Source organism: Hypanus sabinus, chromosome X1 (genome assembly GCF_030144855.1).
Source record: "Hypanus sabinus isolate sHypSab1 chromosome X1, sHypSab1.hap1, whole genome shotgun sequence".
In the NCBI taxonomy this organism is placed as follows: Eukaryota; Metazoa; Chordata; class Chondrichthyes; order Myliobatiformes; family Dasyatidae; genus Hypanus; species Hypanus sabinus.
In genome coordinates this window covers 14,345,904-14,365,714 of record NC_082738.1, presented here as the reverse complement: position 1 = coordinate 14,365,714, position 19,811 = coordinate 14,345,904, and the positions used below count along the sequence as shown (strand labels likewise).

The 19,811-nt window shown below is 42.5% G+C and overlaps 1 protein-coding gene across 1 annotated transcript in view; it reads left to right on the top strand.

Moving 5' to 3' along the window:
• Positions 1-19,811, top strand: part of esyt1a (extended synaptotagmin-like protein 1a) — a 141,889-nt gene that overhangs the window by 78,963 nt on the left and 43,115 nt on the right. The window contains exons 5-10 of the mRNA XM_059955862.1: positions 8,273-8,345; positions 10,065-10,154; positions 10,757-10,812; positions 11,941-12,061; positions 15,362-15,538; positions 18,480-18,562. Coding sequence (XP_059811845.1) covers positions 8,273-8,345; positions 10,065-10,154; positions 10,757-10,812; positions 11,941-12,061; positions 15,362-15,538; positions 18,480-18,562 — 600 coding nt within the window. The remainder of the gene's footprint in view (positions 1-8,272; positions 8,346-10,064; positions 10,155-10,756; positions 10,813-11,940; positions 12,062-15,361; positions 15,539-18,479; positions 18,563-19,811) is intronic.

Sequence of the window (19,811 nt, the reverse complement as noted above, 5' to 3'; positions counted from 1 at the left end):
CTGCCGCAGCAGTTACACCCCACCCACCGGTGTTTCGACCACATTCTTGTGGATATTGTGGGCCCCCTGCCAGTGTCGTGCGGAGTGCGGCACCTCCTCACTATCGTGGACCGGTTCACAAGATGGCCAGAGGCGATCCCGCTCACCGACACCACCTCCGAATCTTGCGCCCGGGCACTGGGTGTCCCGCTTTGGTGTACCGGCCCACATTACCTCCGACAGAGGCGCCCAGTTCACCTCCAGCCTGTGGTCAGCTATGGCCAGCCTTTTGGGGACACAGCTGCACCACACAACTGCCTACCACCCACAGTCGAATGGCCTGGTGGAGCGTTTCCACTGTCACCTAAAGTCGGCTCTCGTGGCCCGCCGGAGAGGAGCTAACTGGGTGGACGAGCTTCCCTGAGTCCTACTCGGGATCCGCACGGCGCCCAAAGACGATCTGCACACCTCGTCGGCCGAGTTGGTGTACGGCGCACCCCTGGTCGTCCCTGGGGAGTTCATACCAGCCCCAAGGAGGCACAAGGAAGATCCCGCAGCAGTCCTGGGCAGACTACGCGAGAGGCTCGGTGACCTGGCCCCCATACCCACTTCGCAGCATGGACAGAACTCGACCTGCGTACCCAAAGACCTGCAGAACTGTAAGTGTTTGTGTTTGTACGAAGGGGCGGGCGGGCATCGGCCACCGCTGCAACGGCCCTACGAGGGGCCGTTTACGGTGCTCAGGAACAATGGGTCCAAGTTCGTGCTGGACGTTGGGGGGAGAGAGGAGGTTTTCACAGTGGACTGACTCAAACCAGCCCATGTGGACTTGGCGCAACCGGTCGAGTTTCTGGCACCGCGGCGCAGAGGCCGACCTCCCAAACAGGGTCCGGCCCAGACTGTGGACATTGGGGGGTGTACCGCCGGTTCTGGGGGGGGCGGTTATGTGGCGACCCACTTCCTAGCGCACTCGAACCGGCTCACAAATAGCCAGCGCGCCGGCACAAAGGCCAGTCCAAAAGGGTGCCAGGTCTGCTTCACCAACAAAGGGAAAAGCCCGCGCGGGACAGTGAGTACGTGCTTCCTGCAGCATCCGCGCCCGGGGAGGGTGGGATCAGGGAGGCTTTAAAGTGAGGCTGTGAAGTTCGAATAAAATCTTCTTTAACTGCAGTTTACTGACTCCATGTCGTTATTTCAGCGCTGCGTTTAGCACACCGCTACAACATAACAATATACTGCACATACTAGAAATTTGAGTTAAGCCAGAAAATGCTGGAAGTATTCAGCTAGTCAGGCACTTTCTGTGGAGAGAGAAAAACTGTCAGTGTTTCAAAGGAATGATCTTTTTGAACAGTCCTGATGCAAAGTTCATTGATCTGAAACACTAAACCTGTTTTTCTGTCTGCAAATGTCACCTGACCTGTTGAGCATTTTCTGTAAATTCTGTTTTCTTTGAGGTTTTCCCCTATGTGGGTGGGCAAAAATATTCAATCCATTAAGAAGGCAAAGTAATGCTTATATATTTACTGACCTTCCCAAAGTGTTTGTGGCTAGGGAATATGTAGCACACCAAAAGCAGGAATAGCTGATTCAAAATGGAGGAAACAAACTATGTTGGTTGCTAAGTGACAGTGGTGAAGCACCCAAGAATCTTTGGCTGGTGAGTTGGCACATTAGAGCATTTCTGTAGAGGTGTAGAGACAATAGCACTTTTTAACAAATTTGGCAAGCAAAGACTCTTTAGTTGTGTGTATATTGGAAATAGCCTGAGTATGCATACCACACATTATTGCTTTGCAACATTCTTTACAGTTATTACTTGAGCGAAGTGTTGTGCAAAATTACAATACTTGTTTTCATAAACTCTATACAGAGGGCGCCAAGGTGTCATATTGGTTAGCACGACACTATTACAGGTCTTGGTGTTGGAAATTGGAGTTCAATTCCGGCATCCTCTGTATGCAACTTTGTACATTCCTTCCCGTGTGCAGGTGGGTTTCCTCCGGGTGCTCCGGTTTCCTCCCATGGTCCAAAGATGTACTGGTTTGTAGGTTAATTGGTCATTGTAAATTGTCCCATGATTAGGCTAGGATTAAAACGGTGGGATGCTGAGCTGTGCAGCTCAGTGAGCTGGAAGGGCCTGTTCCGTGCTGTACCCCTAAATAAATAACATCTAAAAAATCAGTTCAGTCCCATCTTTAAATATTTGACCATTGTGCATAGAACATAAAACAGTACAGGCCCTTTGGCCCATGATATTGTGCTGACCTTTTAACCTGCTCCAAAATCATTCAAACTTTTACCTCCCACATAACCTTCCATTTTTTTCCTTTCAACCACATGCCTATCGAGGAGTCTCTTGAATGTCTTTAATGTTTCTGCCTCTACCACCACACCTCTCAGCATGTTTCATCCTGCTTCCTCCCCCACCCCCAAACTTCTCCAAACACCGCAGAATTACGCCCTCTGGTATTTCTGCCCTGGGAAAAGGTCTCCAGCTATCCACTCTCTCTATGCCTCTTACCATCTTATACACCTCTGTCAAGCCACCTGTCAACCTCCTTCACTCCAGAGAGAAAAGCCCTAACTTGCTCTCTAGTCCATGTAGCATCTTGGTAAATCTGCTCTGCACCCTCTCTAAAGGTTCCTGTAATGAGTTGACTAGAACTGAGCACGATACTCCAAGTGTGGTCTAGCCAGAGTTTTATAGAGATGCAACGTTGCCTCATGGCTATTGAACTCAATCCTCCCCAACTAATGAAGGCCAACACACCATACACCTTCTTAACAACCTTACCAACTTGTGTGGCAGCTTTGAGGGTTCTATGGACGTGGACCCCAAGATGCCACTGTTCCTCCACTCTGCTAAGAACCCTGCCACTAACCTTGCACCCTATCTTCATTCGGCCTTCCAAAGTGTATCACTTCACACTTTTCCAGGTTGAACTCCATCTGCTAGCTCACAGCCCATCACTGCATCCTGTCAATGCCCCCTTGTAACCTACAACAACTCTCCACACTATCCATAACTGTCACAGCCACGGATTCGGCAGTGCAGTAGATATGGTAATTGTGCTTGTGAATTTGCATGTGTCAGCTAATTTTTATTTAATTGTGATAGTATTTAGAAACATAGAATACCTACAGCACAATACAGGCCCCTTGGCCCACAATGCTGTGCCAAACATGTCCTTACCTTAGAATTTACCTAGGGTTACCCATAGTCCTCTGTTTTTCTAAGCGCCATGTACTTATCCAGGAGTCTCTTAAAAGACCCTATCGTATCCACCTCCACCACCGTCAATGGCAGCCCATTCCACGCACTCACCACTCTGCGTAAAAAATTTACCCCTGATATCTCCTCTGTATCTACTCCCAAGCATCTTAAAACTATGCCTTCTCGTGCTAGCCATTTCAGCCCTGGGAAAAGGCCTCTGACTATCCACACGATCAATGCCTCTCATCATCTTGTACACCTCTATCAGGTCACCTCTCATCCTCCGTCGCTGCAAGGAGAAAAGGCCGAGTTCACTCAGCCTATTCTCATTAGGCATGTTCCCCAATCCAGGCAACATCCTTGTAAATCTCCTCTGCACTCTTTCTATGGCTTCCACATCCTTCCTGTCATGAGGCGACCAGAACTGAGCACAGTACTCCAAGTGGGGTCTGACCAGGGTCCTATATAGCTGCAACATTACCTCTCAGCTCCTAAACTCTACCCCATGGTTGATGAAGGCCAATGCACCATATTTCTTCTTAACCACAGAGTCAACCTGCGTAACATCTTTGAGCGTCCTATGGACTCGGACCCCAAGAACCCTCTGATCCTCCACACTGCCAAGAGTCTCACCATTAATACTATATTCTGCCATCATATTTGACCTACCAAAATGAACCACTTCACACTTATCTGGGTTGAACTCCATCTGCCACTTCTCAGCCCAGTTTTGCATCCTATCAGTGTTTTGCTGTAACCCCTGACAGCCCTCCACAGTATTCACAACATCCCCAACCTTTGTGTCATCAGCAAATTTCTAATCATATTTAACTCCATACTTGTCGTAGTGTTTGTCAAGACTTGGACAGAGTTCAGCAATGGTTCGTTACCTGTTTGCTTGTCTCCTACCTGACCAATGAATCTCACAGCCAAGGTCAGTTGCTCTCTCTCTGCTGGGTCCATCTTTGTGTGGTCAAGACTTGCTGTTACCAGGTTCGGATATGGCCCAAGTACGGAGTGAGAGACACTGAAGCAGGTCGATAGTTCACAGACTTTAATGTGAACAGTGTTACAGGGAAAATAAGCAATAAATGCTAGGCCAAACAGGGCTGTTAACTAAAACTCTCAAAAGGGAAATGAAGCCTACACTGCGGCTGAAAAGAATATCTAAATATCAAACGAAGACCGCTAGTCTTCAGAATCAGTCCAATTTCTCAGGGAAGGCCAAAGGCAAACAGGCAGCAAAGCGTTGCTGTGCTCTGTCCAAGTCTCGGCAAACACTATGACAACAAGTGTGGAGTTAAATACTGTCACAATTAGATAATAATTAGCTGACATGTGCAAGTTAACAAGTGTAATTGCCGTATCTACTGCACTGCTGAATCCGTGGTTGTGACAACACCACCACCAATCTTAATACCAGCATGTAACAAGACTTACCTATATTAATTGTGGTTACTTGCTAAAGCTAGGCTGGGTTGGCCTTGTTGCACAACTGTCATTATGTGATCCCTCAGTGTACACTAAACTTATAGAGGGGGCTTTCGCTTTCCACTGTGATCCTTGTATTTAGTGGCACATACTCACTCCAAGATTAAATAACAGAAAGCAGCTCAGAACCCTACAATCCTTTAGTGTATGCATTAACTTAAGCTGAAATTGCCACATGACTTAGTGGGGAACTGAGGAAGTACCAGTTCCACTGATCTGAGCATTCTCATTGCTGACCTTTCTCATGCACTGGAGAGATAATACTAGATAGCAGTATTTGGCTCTTCAATGATGGGAAAGGAGATGCAATTGTCTGCGCTAATTAGTGTATCATTTAATTGTTTCTCCATGTAAATAACAGCATTAACCTAGAAGACACTAGCGGTGGAGATGTTAAGGATCTTGGTGCCTGCTACAAATTGGGCCTTGCTGTTGTTACACATCAGTTGAAAACCAGGAGAAATTTTGTACTGACTTGGTGACTGTAGATACAACACAGACAAAATGCTGGAGGAACTCAGCACGTCAGGCAGCGTCTATGGAAAAGAATAAACAGTTGATGTTTCAGGCTGAGACCCTTACTCAGGACTAGAAAGGAAGAGAGAAGATGTCAGAATAAAAAGATGTGGGGGGGGGTGCGTGAAGGGGACTAGCTAGAAGGCAATGGGTGAAGCCAGGTGGGTTGGAAAGATAAAGGGCTGGAGAAAAAGGAATCTGATAGAAGAGGAGAGTGGACCATTGAGAGGTGATACGCAGGTGAGGAGAAGAGATGTGAGACCACTGTGGGGAATAGAAGAGAAAAAAGACAAAAAAAATACTGAAAGGAGAAATCTATGTATCTGCCATCAAGTTGGAGCACCTGATACAATAAATGACCCCAACAGATTTGCAAGTGAAGAGTTGCCTCAGCTGGAAGGACTATTTGGGGCCCTGAATGGTGGTTTGGGAGGAGGTGAATGGACAGGTGTAGCACTTCTGCTTGCAGAGATAAGTGCCAGGAGGGAGATTAGTGTTGAGGGGCAAATGGGCAAGGGAATCATGGAGGCAGTGATCCCTGTGGGAAAGCGGAGATTTGGGGAGAGATAAAGGTGTGTTCGGTGGTAGGGTTCTGTTGAAGATGGTGGAGGTTGCAGAGAATGATGTGTTGGATGTGGAGGCTCATGGGGTGGTAGGTGAGGACCAGAGGAACTCTATCCCTGTTAAGGCTGTGGGAAGGTGGGGTGAGCGTGGATGTCCAGGAAATAAAGGAAATTCAGGTGAGGGCAGCATCAATGGAGGAGGAAGGGAAACCCTATTCTTTGAAGGAGGATATCTCTGATGTCCTGGAAAGGAAAGTCTCATCCTGGGATCAGATGTGGCAGAGCTGAAGGAACTGAGAAAAAAGAATGGCATTTTTACAGGAGACAGTGGGAAGAGGTATAGTCGAGATAACTGTGGAAATCAATAGGTTTATTAAAAAATGTTGGTAGACAGTTTGTCTCCAGAGACGGAGACAAAGATTGAGAAAGGGGAGAGAGGTGTCAGAAATGGACTAAGTGAATTTAAGGACAGAGTGGAAGTTGGAGGCAAAATTTATGAAATTGATGAGCTCAGCATGGGTGCATGAAGCAGCACCAATGCAGTCATCAATGTAGGTACAGTTAGGCTTGGCAGTTTGTAGCTGGGTGTGCCACTGTTTGCAGATATGGTTAATGATACACTAGTTCTCAAAAATGCATCTTTTTTCACTTTAACCATAAAATATAGTATCGGAATAAATCTCCATCAATAACTGCAACCTTCACTTGGCAACTTGTAGCTTGAACCTAAATGGCTTGTATCAGTAGACTGCACCAAAAAGATATAATAAAATACTGCAACAAAAGCATCCAAAGTCTGTTTTATACCTCTACCTTATCTTGATCCTGTGCAAAATAGGCTTTACAGTGAGGGTGGTACTGAGGTTGGAACACTGCTTCTGTGCAAAAACCATGATGTTGCACACTTGTTCATTTGACTATTTTGATATTCATCGGAAGCATCACCAGGCTAGTGCAAGAGGTGTGCAAGCACACAAGTGGCTGGCGCAAAATCTTGCCAAAGGAGCTAAGTTGAAACTTGCGAAAGGCCAGATTACTTCTAACATAGAAGCTTGCAATGGATCACAAAATCCTCCTATTTCTGAACCTCTTTAGACTAATCTGCAGCTTTATTCAACTTCCTAATTTTATTTCATAGTGGGAGGTTCAATAATACTTTTCTGCGCAATGTTCTGAGCAGCAGCAGCAATTCACTGTATGCCACTGGGTGCAAGGTCAGTTTTAAAAAAAAAGTCACATTTCTCCCCAAAGCAACAGGCACTCCTTTTGTCACTTCTACAATGTTGCATGGAAACCACTGTAGAGGTACAAGAAGAAAGATAGGATTGCTTAAACAGAGCATGGAAATGAACAGCTAAATGGACTTCTGTGTTATACACTTCAGGGACAACTGACACCTGTCAGTGAGATAAAGTTTAGAGACACAGTTCCAGTGCTCTGCAAGTATTTTTTCAGTTTGTCTGGTAAATGCCTCTTCCATGATAGCTTGGAAGAATTAATGAAGAGGTGAACCAGGCAGTAACAGAATGATTCGTCCCAACATGCTGTATGTTCCAGGCTAATGTAGAGACTTCGTCAGTTGATTATGCTCCGTACCCACACATGCTGCCTGATTTGTGTATTTTTTAGTGCTTTCTGTTTTTATTGCAGTGGACAACTGGACAAATAATCAGCTCATCTGAGATACTTGAGTAGAAGTGGCAGATGGAGAAAGGGCTTCCCAGTTGGTGCCTCCTTTTCATGAGGCAGACATGCTCATCCATTCCTGCTCCTATCACTGCACCAACTTATCACTTGAAATAGTGTGCTAAAAAAGGAATAATTGTACATCAGGAAAAACATTTTCAAAATGCTCAAGGTACTCGTAGGATTGAAAGATAGGTTTTGAAAATCAAAACTAAGCTACTGATTTAAGGCTTCACAGCATGTTGGGGTGCCCCAGCAACATACAGTGACTATTGAAGTGCAGGGTTTCTTCCATATCGCAGAATTTCTCCCAGGTTTGATGTATGTATTTCAACATCTTGTGTGGTCTGTCACACAAGTAACATGGAGAAGTAAATGAATAAATGTTTTTTTTTATGTAACCAGGTTTAGAGAGTTTTTATTTAAATAGATTGAACTTGTGCAAATGCTTTTATGTGAAATTAGTTTCTTGCTTTTTCTGATACAGTCTCCCAACACTATCACTGTCTTACTATTTGAGATTGCTATGGTCTCTATTGGTGCTGCTTGATATTAAGGCTTTGCTGGTTGTGACTTAGCCAAGACTTCCTTCAAGTAAATCGGCTGGTGGTTTTGGCCTTGAGTTACCAGCTTCTGTTTGATATGACTGTGAACACATACACAAATTCATGATCACATGTCACCCTCACTTCTCTAGCTGACAACTCCAGATTGATAATTAAATTGGCCTTTAAATAAACCAAAAACACCAGTTTGTCAATACACTATGCATGCTGAGATTCTCTAAAATGGGGTTTCCTCTGTTGTCTTTCCTCTGTAGTTACATTGGTGACTGTGAAATCAATGTTGAAGTAAAGAAGTATTTCTGCAAAGCTGGAGTGAATGGTATCCAGGTAGGTCATTTGATGGGAAAGAGCAAGCTCAGTTGCCTTTGTAAATCTGTACCCACTAAGTTAGAGCATCCTTGTTGCAAATAACACTTGAAACAGATTATGATTCCATTTTAAAATACCATACTCAATGCCACAGCAGACAAATGCACTGTCATGTGTGAATCTGAAAGGTTCCATGTTCACACCTTAGTATCTGTTCTGATCACTGATGACAACTAGCATAGTAGTGATAGTACTGGATCACATGTCTAAGTGCTCAGGTCGGACAGAGGCAAAATGGGTCAAAGTCCCCATCTGGAATTTTTTGATGGAAAGTATATGGATATGGTGTTGAATCAGATTTACTAGTAATGGGTTCCAGTAGATGGGAAGCACTATAGCTTAAGGCCTTGCAATGGTACCTCTTAGATTTTACTAACATGACAAGATTAAACTATGAAAATCACTATTACAATTTCACCAGTGGATAATATCAGCATCTGGAGGTTTGGAGATATTACTGAATGTTTTGACAGTTCAAGAGCTGGTAGTTAAAATGGTTTAACTGACAAGGACATAATAAACTCTTAATTTTTGGCTGTTGACTGTTACATTACTATTAGCTGAAGCAACTTCAAACTGCTCCTGGATCGAACCTTTCCTAAGCATTGATGTATCTAGGTAGGTTGATTGGTCAGCACCTAGATTCTTTACTTTTCCAGCTAAAAGAAAAATGAGGAAGGTCTGTATAAAACATAGAAAATCAATTTATGAAATAAAACTGAGTTTTGCGCTATTTCACAGTGGATATTTTCTTTAAAATAAAACAAATTGAAGCTATTTTTTCATCTCAAGAAATGTTTCATGTTGATGACCATACACAGCACTACATGAATGGCCAAGAGTAGGGCACTAATTTGTCTGTTTGTGGGTATGGACAAGGAAACTCAGACCTACACTGGAGCAAGCACCAGCAAGCCCTGCACAGGGATATTAGGTGCAAATATGTTTGTGCCTCATTTTTAAAAAAACATTTGCTAATTATACAGATAGTGTCTAATACTGTGACACTGTAATTTCCTTTGGGATCAATAAAGTATCTATCTAATGAAATTATGGCAAGAGCAAAATGCACTGTCTGCAGTCTGTCGCCAGCAGGCAACGCGCAGCCAATCTGCACAAACAGGCAATCTGCAGCCATCCAGATGCATCAGCGGCCAATTTGCAGTAGCAGCCAATTTGCAGCCAACCCTCCTATAAAGCAAGCATCATCTGGATTGCAGGAGTAAGTGGATGAGACAGTATGGTGTCAGCCACTGTGACAAAATGGCTGGTTTTACACCAGGTTATGAGAATATTGGACTCAGAATTAGGTCAATGATAGGACAGAGAAACAAGCTACGGAAATAGAAAAAGCCACGGAGTTGAGGTAACAGAATTGGGAATGAGGGGAACAGATGGGCACAGTTGACTTCATCTGTGGTCCCTATATAAGTATTGAAGTGTGGCTTCAGAAGGAGAATCAGTGGTATTAAAGCATAATCTTGCTACAACGGCTGCTATTATATTAGCCACCTGTTGAACGCAGCTGTTCCATAAGAGGCAAGCTTGGGGAACAAACTGCTGGCCAATTTCAGTATTCTTGGCCGTGATTCTGCACTGTCAGCAATAGATTTGTTCTGTGGCAGCTCAGAGCCATTGATTCTTTCAGTTACTGACTTTTGTCTATCTTCCCCACAGCTCCATGGAATGCTTCGAGTGATTCTTGAGCCCTTAATCGGAGACATGCCACTGGTGGGAGCAGTGACCCTGTTCTTCATCCGACGCCCAGTAAGGAAATTGTTGTAGAAGGAAAGAGACAGCTACTGTAACAGAACAGGAGGGATTAGCAAAAATTGATTTGAGATTGATCCTGCAAATGATTTTGGGCTCTTCTCTACAGGAGTGTTGAGTCATATTTAATGCCTTCAGCCAGAACCCAACAGAATGTGTTATAACTTCTTTTATTGAATTGCTTAATAAAACCATTTGAGCTACTGACTTTTGTCAGTGTGTGTCATATTTTTCAGGTTTTCCTTGAAATTTCCTAGGTAATAGCAGTGTTGGTATTAGAGCTGTGTTATTGTTGAGTTGATATTGCTTGTGATCTGTCTTTGACCTTTGCTTCTTGACTGCAGGGAGAAATTCATTGGTTTAACTGATAGAGCAGTACTTGTTTTTTTAAAATGAGAGATGTAGATCAAAATAAGCCACGTTTTAAACCAAAATGAATATGACTTGATGAGCCTATACAAATTTGATTGGCATGTTAGTTTTAGAGTTACAGGTCTGACACTGAGAGCAGAATGTCTTAGTTGTGAAATTGATACCTCTAATGTCTTAAATTAAAGCTGATATTCTGAAAGTGATTGAGAAACTTGGTGTCCTTTCAGGTGCTGGAGATTAACTGGACAGGTCTTACCAACCTGCTGGATATTCCAGGGCTGAGGTAATGATTTTTATAGGACCCAAATTAAAAACAAAGCCAAAGTATTTGTAAGATTTCTTTTCCAAGAACAATATGAAACTATTTTAAGTTCTAGAATTTTATCAGCTTCTTAGAATGAACAATATGTACTGTAACTGAGCAAGATCAATGTATGTTGAAAAATATTAACTAATAATACAATTTCACAAATATACAAGATTTTGAATTGAATGATTTAATGAGGACATATTTGTTTTGGAAAAGGAAAGATGAGGTCTGTTTGGGGAATATGGTAAATAAATATTTCTCATATTTTCTTCTGGCACTGAGGAGGCCATCTGGTCCATTGATCTATGCCAGCTCTCGAAGCAATAATACTAAAGTACTTTATTGATCCCGAATGGGAAATTCTTTGTTACAGCAGCAAGTTAAAAACACACTTAGTGTGCAGACTTAACTAATAATAAAGCACAGAATAATAATATACACAATAATTTATCAATGTGCCATTAATCCCATCCTCCCATTTACTTCTGTATAAACTATTATTCCCCCATGTTACCATCAATTAACCCACCACCCACCCATCTTTAGCATGTAGGAGGAAACTAGAGCACTGGCAAGAAGCCCACACGGTCACAAGGCGAATGTGCAAACTCCACACAGACAGCTCTGGAGGTCAGGATTGAACATGGTCTTTGAAGCTGTGAGGCAGCTGCACCACTGTCCAGAAAACAATGTGTCTGAAAACATTTCCAGGGAATATCTAAAACACTTGATGAACCATAAGTGTTCAGGTTACTATTCATGAACCTGATCTCTAGTTAACTCAACCTCTGAGTAACTAAGCATTATATTGTAGATCAGCCTGCTTTAAAATTAACAGTGCCCCTTTAGTTTTGTAGTGAAACCCCCAAAGACTGTTTTGTTTTACTCTCTTTATCTCCCACTCTCTTCCCTATTACTCCATAAACCTTCGTCCTGACGAGGGGTCTCGGCTCGAAACGTTGACTGCTCATTTCCACGGATGCTGCCCGACCTGCTGAGTTCCTCCAGCTTGTTGTACATGTTGCTTTGACCACAGCATCTGCAGTGTACTTTGTGTTTACTCCATAAACCTTGCTGCCTCTTTTTTTTCCACTTGAACAGTTCAAAGTCTGACACCATACTTATGGACACCATTGCCTCTTTCTTGGTGTTGCCAAACCGGATTACCTGCCCTCTTGTTCCAGATTTGCACGTGGCTGAACTCCGTTCTCCTTTGCCTCGGGTATGTATCATGACATCAAATCATGACTAACAAAGTCATTTTCTGTAAAGTAATTACTCCAAAATCAGTTGGTGCGTTTTTAGTGGTGTGTTTGCCATGAAATCACCTGTTCAGACACTGTTGAGATCAACAATATATTAAGGCACTTAGTAATAATATCACGTTGGCTAATTAGAGGCATGGAAGTAGTTTGAACTTTTTAAAGTTATAAAACAAGGGTGGAGTTTCATTTTACTACCTGAGCAGTGAAGCATTTCAAGGATCAACTTCATTTGCCATATATATTTACATGTATTAAGAATTTGCTGTAGTGTGTTGGTCAGGGCGCGGCATGCAACAAAAAACAACATTCAACAATTATAAAGAATTATAATTTGTATATAAAGCTAATAAAGTTAGTGGTTAAAAATGGTTATGGAATAAAATTTACTTAAATAAACAAATACAGTGGATTCAAGTTAATTGGGGACCCATCAGAACCATTTCTTTTTGGCCCAGTAAAGCAGCTGCCCCAATTAGTGGAAGTTTCATGGAAATAGTTTGAAAAGGTATAAAAAAGACAAACCAAGTAACAAATTATGACTTTAAATGAAAAACAGAACAAATCAGAACACTAACAATACTACTGTAGTATTATAAAACTATATTAGTTCCTAATACTTACTGTATCGACAGAAGTATATATCCGTGGCACGTTCTTTTGACTGTAAGTGAACAAAATGAGTGCAGACACCTAGTACAGATAATGGACTGCCTTCATCCAATGCTGTTGACAATTGTATCCTTCAAATCTTCATTTTCATTATAACATTCAAGATGATTGTCGATACCTTCAAATTTTTGCATTTTCTAACTTATTGAAGTAGTGAGATCATTTCATTTTCACTCTCAACCATTTCTGGCATCTCCAAGCCTGAATGCTTGAAGCCACAATGAGCAAAACTGTTTTAAATTGTTTTACTGCTTATTTCTCGCCAACTATAAGTGACAAAAATCACTGCTTTTTGAACATAAACACACACAACTGATGCTATTTTAAAAACTGTTTGCTCGAAGCACGGTGTTGCGCCTAACAAGCGCAGAAATGTGGGCGACTGATGCTTGTTAGAAACTGTTTGGCAACAGTCTCCTTCCCCAATTAAGCAGCATGGTGTCCCAAATAAACAAAGGGAATCCCGGGTATTTTCTAGATTAGCTTTGTTCTTTAAGAGTTGTCCCAAATAAATGGTTGCCCTAATTAACTGATGTGCCAATTAACTGGAATCCACTGTGCCAGTATATATTTATAATGCAAGCAGCATTATAAAAAGTGTTTTTAAGTGTTTACAGTGCAGTGGTGGGGTAATAGATAGAGTAGGGTGGGGGGAGGGGGTGCTGGTTGATAAGATTAACTGTTTGTGGGAAGAAACTTTCAAGATTGCATGAAGATATTGTTCTAATGGCCCTAAACATTTTCCAGAAGGGAGCTTTTCAAAAAGGCAGTTTGCAAGATAGGCATTGTCAGCAGTGATTTTTCCTGCTCACTTCTTTGTCCTGGACATATGCAAGTCCTGTAGTGATGGTAGACTGCAGCCAATAACCTTATCTGCTGACCTGACAGTTCACTGTAGTTTTTGTGTGTTGTGAGAGGAATGCGGCACCAAACCAGACAGTAATGGCTGATGTGAAGATGCTCTCTATGATGGCAGTGTAGAATTGTACTGGCATGTTCTGGGGAAGATGGAATTTTGCCAACTGCTGCAGGAAGTACATTATCTGCCTTGCCTTTTGTTTTATGAAGGAGATATGGTTCTCCCGTGAGGTCCTGCAAAATAATGATGCCGAGGAATCTGAATGTTGAAACAGTGCTAACTGTAGAGTTGTCGATGATGAGTTGGTGCATTTCTCCTGATGTTGTTATACATCTCCATGGTTTTGAGAGCATTTAGTTCCAAGATGTTGTGATTACACCAGGATATTAGCTTGTTTACTTCCTTCCTGGTGGTACTTGGGTTCATTCCACCCCCCCACCCCCCAGGTGATTGGTCCTATGATACAGTAGTATTGTCTGCAAACTTTATCAGCTTAACAGATTTACTGAAGATGCAGTCATTGGTGTATTGAGAAAATAGGAGAGCGGAGAGGACGCACACCTGTGGCACTCCAGTACTGACTGAGTGGGATGTGGAGATATGCTTGCCTAGGCCCACGTATTGCCTACTGTCAGAGAGGAAGTTTGTGATCCACCTCCACATGGGACCTGGTACATTAAGTTTGGCGAGTTTCTCTTGCAGAAGCTCAGGGTATTGAAGGCTGAACTGAAATCAACAAAGAGAATCCTAACATGTGTACCAGAGGAACTGATGTGTATGATGTCCAGACCGATATTAACAGCATCATCTAGTGATCTGTTGGTTCTGTAGGTGGACTGCAGCAGATCTAGAAAGTTTTGAGTTCAGGATTTGAGAAATGACATCATCAGCTTTCAAAAGTCTTCATTTTGACTGATGTGAGTGCAACTGGCCTGTAGTCATTGAGTCCAGTGATCTTTGATTTTGTGGAGACTGGAAAGGTAACAGATTTTTTGAAACATGCTGAAACAGTGCATAGTTTGAGAGACTGATTGAAAATGTCACCAAAAATGAGACAGTTGGTTAATGCAGTGTTTGTGGATGGCAGGGGAGACAGAGTTAGGGCAAGCAGCCTTCTTGATATTTTGCTTCCTTACCACCACTCTTCCTTGACAACTAAGGGTGTGGGATATTTGGTGGTGATCTGGCTGAATGGGCAAAAGAGGGGGATCTTTGAATGGAGGGTAACTGTGAGGTCAAACAGCTGTAATCTGTCAAAGTGATCTTGAAGTGTGATCTGAGTCAAATTTCAGATGGTAGAACAAGTTCATCTTTGTTGTGTTGATTTCAATGGGATGAAAGCTAGTCCCATGAAAGGTGACCAATCCACTCTTCCACCTTACTGTCTAGGCAATGATGATATTTATTTACTTTTACTCCTTTATTTTACTTTTTAATTGGCCTTATTTAATAGAAGGAATGTTCCAATGTATATGAATGTAAACATATGAATGTAAACCTGAAGTGTAAACAAATTATCCAGAAATTAATGCCAGGTTACTGGTGACACTACTAGAAATGGAGAAATCCCAGCACTGTTGCATTGTTTTTGAACTGAATTATTTAATATAGTTGACACCAGGTGCAAGGTCTAACTAGCTGCCTGTACTCAGTTAATCAGCATGCCAGATACAGTACAGTAATCCAGTAGTTTGGAAAGAGGGATTTGAATTTATTTTTTTAATTTTAGGGAATAGTGCGGATCCACCTAATTGAAGCAGCATGCCTGGAGTCAAAAGATACGTATGTCAAAGGACTCATCAAAGGAAAATCTGATCCATATGCAATTGTACGAGTGGGCACACAGACATTCATGAGCAAGACCGTCAGTGAGTCTGTGAATCCCAAGTGGAATGAAATGTATGAGGTGGGTGAATTTCATTGTGGTTTCATCCTCTTTAACAGTACAATTCCTGCACTTCTCAGGGCCTGGTAGGGCAGTTCTGTCACATAATGAAGCTAGGATCAAGATCAGAACTCAATGCCAGAATTCCCACCTGGCACCAAATTATCAGATAAATACTCCTAGAACTTTCTAGTGAGGCATCACAACAATTCCTGGCTCCTGCCTGGTCAGGTGGGAACCTTTAGGTACGCCAGAAATGCCACTGTATATATGCTGTTGAGTTTATCACACAAGTATCTCAGCAGCCAATCTGTAGGCAGCCACCAGATATTCTAATCGATTTGGAAGATGAATACTTGTAAACAAGAAATTCTGCAGATACTGAAAATCCAGTGATGCTGCCTGACCTGCTGAGTTCCTTCAGCATTTTGGGTGAATACATCTCATACCTTAAGTGCGAAAGTTCTATTTTTCAAATAAATACAAAATCTTTTCCTAGCAGCCATTAGAACATAGAACCATTGCATCACAGCACAGTACAGGCCTTTCAGCTCACAATGATGCGCCACCTTTTAGCCTTCTCTAAGATCAATCTAACCCTTCCCTCCTATATAGCCCCTTTTTTCTATCAACTATGTGCCTATCTAAGAGTTTCTTAAATACCCCTAATGTGTCTGCCTCTACCAACACCCTGGTAGCACGCTCCACACTCTGAACCATACTCTGTGTAAAGAACTTACCTCTGGACGTTCTTCCAATCACATTGAAATTATGCCTGCTGGTGTTAGCCATTTCTGGCCTGGAAAATTGTTTCTGGCTATCCACTCGATCTGCAGTACGCCTCCATCAAGTTAACTGTCGTCCTAGCTTGCTCATCCTATCCTCATAAGACATGCTCTCTAATCCAGGCAGCATCCTGGTAAATGTCCTCTGCATTTCTCTAAAACTTCTGCATCCTTCCTATAATGGAGTGACCAGAACTGAAAACAATATTCTAAGTGTGGTCTAAGGAGTTTTATAGAGCTGCAACATTATCTTATGACTTTTGAATTCAATACTCCGAGTAATTGAAGGCCAACACACTAGTACTGTCCAAAAGTCTTAGGCTCATGTATATAGCTAGGGTGCTTAAGACTTTTGCACAGTGCTGTTGTAATTTTATGTATTGCACTGTACCGCTGCCGCAGACAAAAAAAAATTCATGAAGTATGTGACTGATAATGAACCGGATTCTGATGTGGGCCTCTTGTGGACTGAGAAAGGGAAAGGGGAGAGAGTGGGAAGCACCAGAAAGACATTCTGTCATGATCAATAATCAGATGACTGATTATCTTCGGAATCATCTTTGATTCTTATCTTTGGAATTATCTCTGACTCATCTTTGGAATCAGATGACTTTGCCTGGTGCCTCAGGTTTGGGTGTGTCTGGACCCATTCCATCCCCTGTCCTGGCATTTCTTAACTGCCACCTGCCCCACAATCCTCCCACAGTGTTCCACCCTTGACATTCCGAACATCCTTTGCTCTCACCAGTATTTTGCCCACTACTGAAGTAAGACTCATATAGGTCCCAGGATTATTCCTACTCCCGTTTCTGAACAAAAGAACAGCACTTGCCACCCTCCAGTCTTCTGGTACTACTCCTGTGGCCAGTGAGGGTGCAAAGATCATCTCCAAATGCACAGCCATCTCTTTCCTTGCTTCCTGAAGTTAACCTGGGGTATGTTAATTCTGATGTTTTTCAAAATTCCAGCACTTTTTTCCAACATTGACATGTTCTAGCATATGCGCTGTTGTATGCTGGCCCCACAAACATCAATGTCCCTCTCACTGGTGAATACTGAAGCAAAGTATTCATTAAGGACCTTCCTTACTTCCTCTGACTCCAGGCACACATTTCCCCTTCCATCCCTGATCGATCCTACCCTCACTCTAGTCATCCTCCTGTTCTTAACATACAATCGTACATGTAGAATGCTTTGGGGTTTTCTTTAATACTTCTCACCAAGGCCTTCTTGTGCCCTCTTCTAGCTCTCCTAAATCCATCCTTCAGCTCCTTCCTGGCAACCTGTTATATCCCAAGAGCTCTGGTCCTTGCTTCCTGAACCTTAAGTATGCTTTTTCCTTCCTCTTGACTAAATGTTCCCCATTTCTTGTCAACTACCATCCTCAATGGGAACCCCATGGAAGTGCTCCCTAATAACCTCCACATTTCCATTGTTGCTTACCCTGCGTACATCCATTCCCGATTTACACTCCCAAGTCCCTGCCTAAAACCATTATAATTTGTCCTCCCCCAATTAAATACTTTCCCATACTGTCTGCTCCTATTCCTCTTTAAGGCTATGGTAAAGGTCAGGGAGTTGTGGTCACTCCCACCAAATTGCTGACCTGCAGAGAGATCTGTCACCTGACCAGGTTCATTGAGTATGAGGATGTACCCCAAGCACCATGAACACTAGTGCTTTGCTAATCAGCAATATGTATACAAGATTCCCCCAGTACTGTATAGCGTTTAGTTTTCCTCTTGCACTAGTAGTCAATAAAATAGCAGTGTCCACTATCAAATACAAAATTAACAAAACCTGTATTTTCTCAGTCACATGGTTGAATGAGCACCTTGCTTTCCAACTCAAGATGTCAGCAATATGGTAGAAATATGTTCAGCTTTAGATACAAAAGGATACATTTATTTTATTTTCTCATTTTAATGAACTTTTATAACTATACCACATGAAAAATCATTCATATATTTTCAAATTCTTTCAAATAGAAGTAACGTGCTTTTTGAAAGTTATTCGCCAGGCAGGATCAAAGTAATACTGTGCTGGACATTACAGTCTTGGAACAAATTGCTTTGAGAGAATGTTAAACTTCCAAGAGACAGAGAATTAGAAATCTCAAAATTAATGTTACTGTATCTTGTGTGCCCACTTTCTGACCTGTTTTCTGTATCCCACAGGTGATTGTTCACGAAGTTCCTGGTCAGCTGTTTGAAATTGAGATATTCGATAAAGATCCAGATCAGGATGACTTCTTGGGCAGGTGAGAGCTCTGTGAATGTTTGTGTATAGACGCATTCACTGTCTGTGTTGTGTGTGAGGTTGTGTACGCATACACAAGTTCTGTAGTGATCTGCATACAAGTATACATCAGTGTACCTTATGCTTATGGTGTGTGTGTGTGCGCGCGCGCTTTATAAAATAGAACAGTACAGCACAGTGCAGGTCCTTCAACCCACGATGTTATACCAACCTTTTGATCTACTCCAAGATCAATCTAATCTTCCCCCCTGCACAACCTCCATTTTTCTATCATCCATATGCCTATGTAAAGTTTCTTAAATGTCCTTAATGTATCTGCCTCTGTACCACTCTGGACAGGGCATTCCGTACACCCAACACTCTCTGTAAAAAGCTTACCTCTGACATTTCCCTTGTACTTTCTTCCAATAACTTTAAAATTATGCTCTCTCATATTTGCTGTTGCCATCCTGGGAAAATTTTCTCGAGCTTTCCACTTCATATCTGCCTCTTATCATCTTGTTCACTTCTGTCAAGTCACCTCTCATCTTCCCTCACCCCAAAGAAGAAAAGCCCTAGCTTGCTGAATCTATCCTCATGATGTGCTCTCTAGGCAGTATCCTGATAAATCTCCTCTGCAGCTTCTCTAATAAATTTTACATTTCATAATTTGTGCCCACAAGGAATGACAGTTTCTCAGGCTGAGGCAGGTCTAACATGACAATTGAGGCCTAAGCATTACTAGTTAAAGGGGGCCTTGCCTGAGTCACTACTGGGGAAGCCATCTTGGAAAAGAAGGACCTGGAAGTAGAAACAGTAGACCACTCAGCCCCTCGTTCTTCTCCATTTAACAAATTTATAGCAAATCTAACATTTGAATTCTAATTCCCATTCTGACATGTCGGTCCATGGCCTCTTCTTACGCCATGATGAGGCCCCCCTCAGGGTGGAGGAGCAACACCTTATATACTATCTGGGTAGCCTCCAACCTGATTGCATGAATATTGATTTTTCCTTACAGGTTTTAAAAAAAAATCCCTTTCCTCTTCTTCTATTCCCCACTCTGGCCTCTTACCTCTCCTTGTCTGCCTATCACCTTCCCTGGGTCCCCTCTTCCCTCCCCCCCTTTCTCCTATGGTCCACTCTCTTCTCCAGCCCTTCGTCTTTACCACCATCTGGCATTTCACCTATCATCTTCTGGCTGTCCTCCTTCCTCTCACGTGACCCCCCACCTTTTTATTCTGGAATCTTCCCCCTTCCTCTCCAGTCCT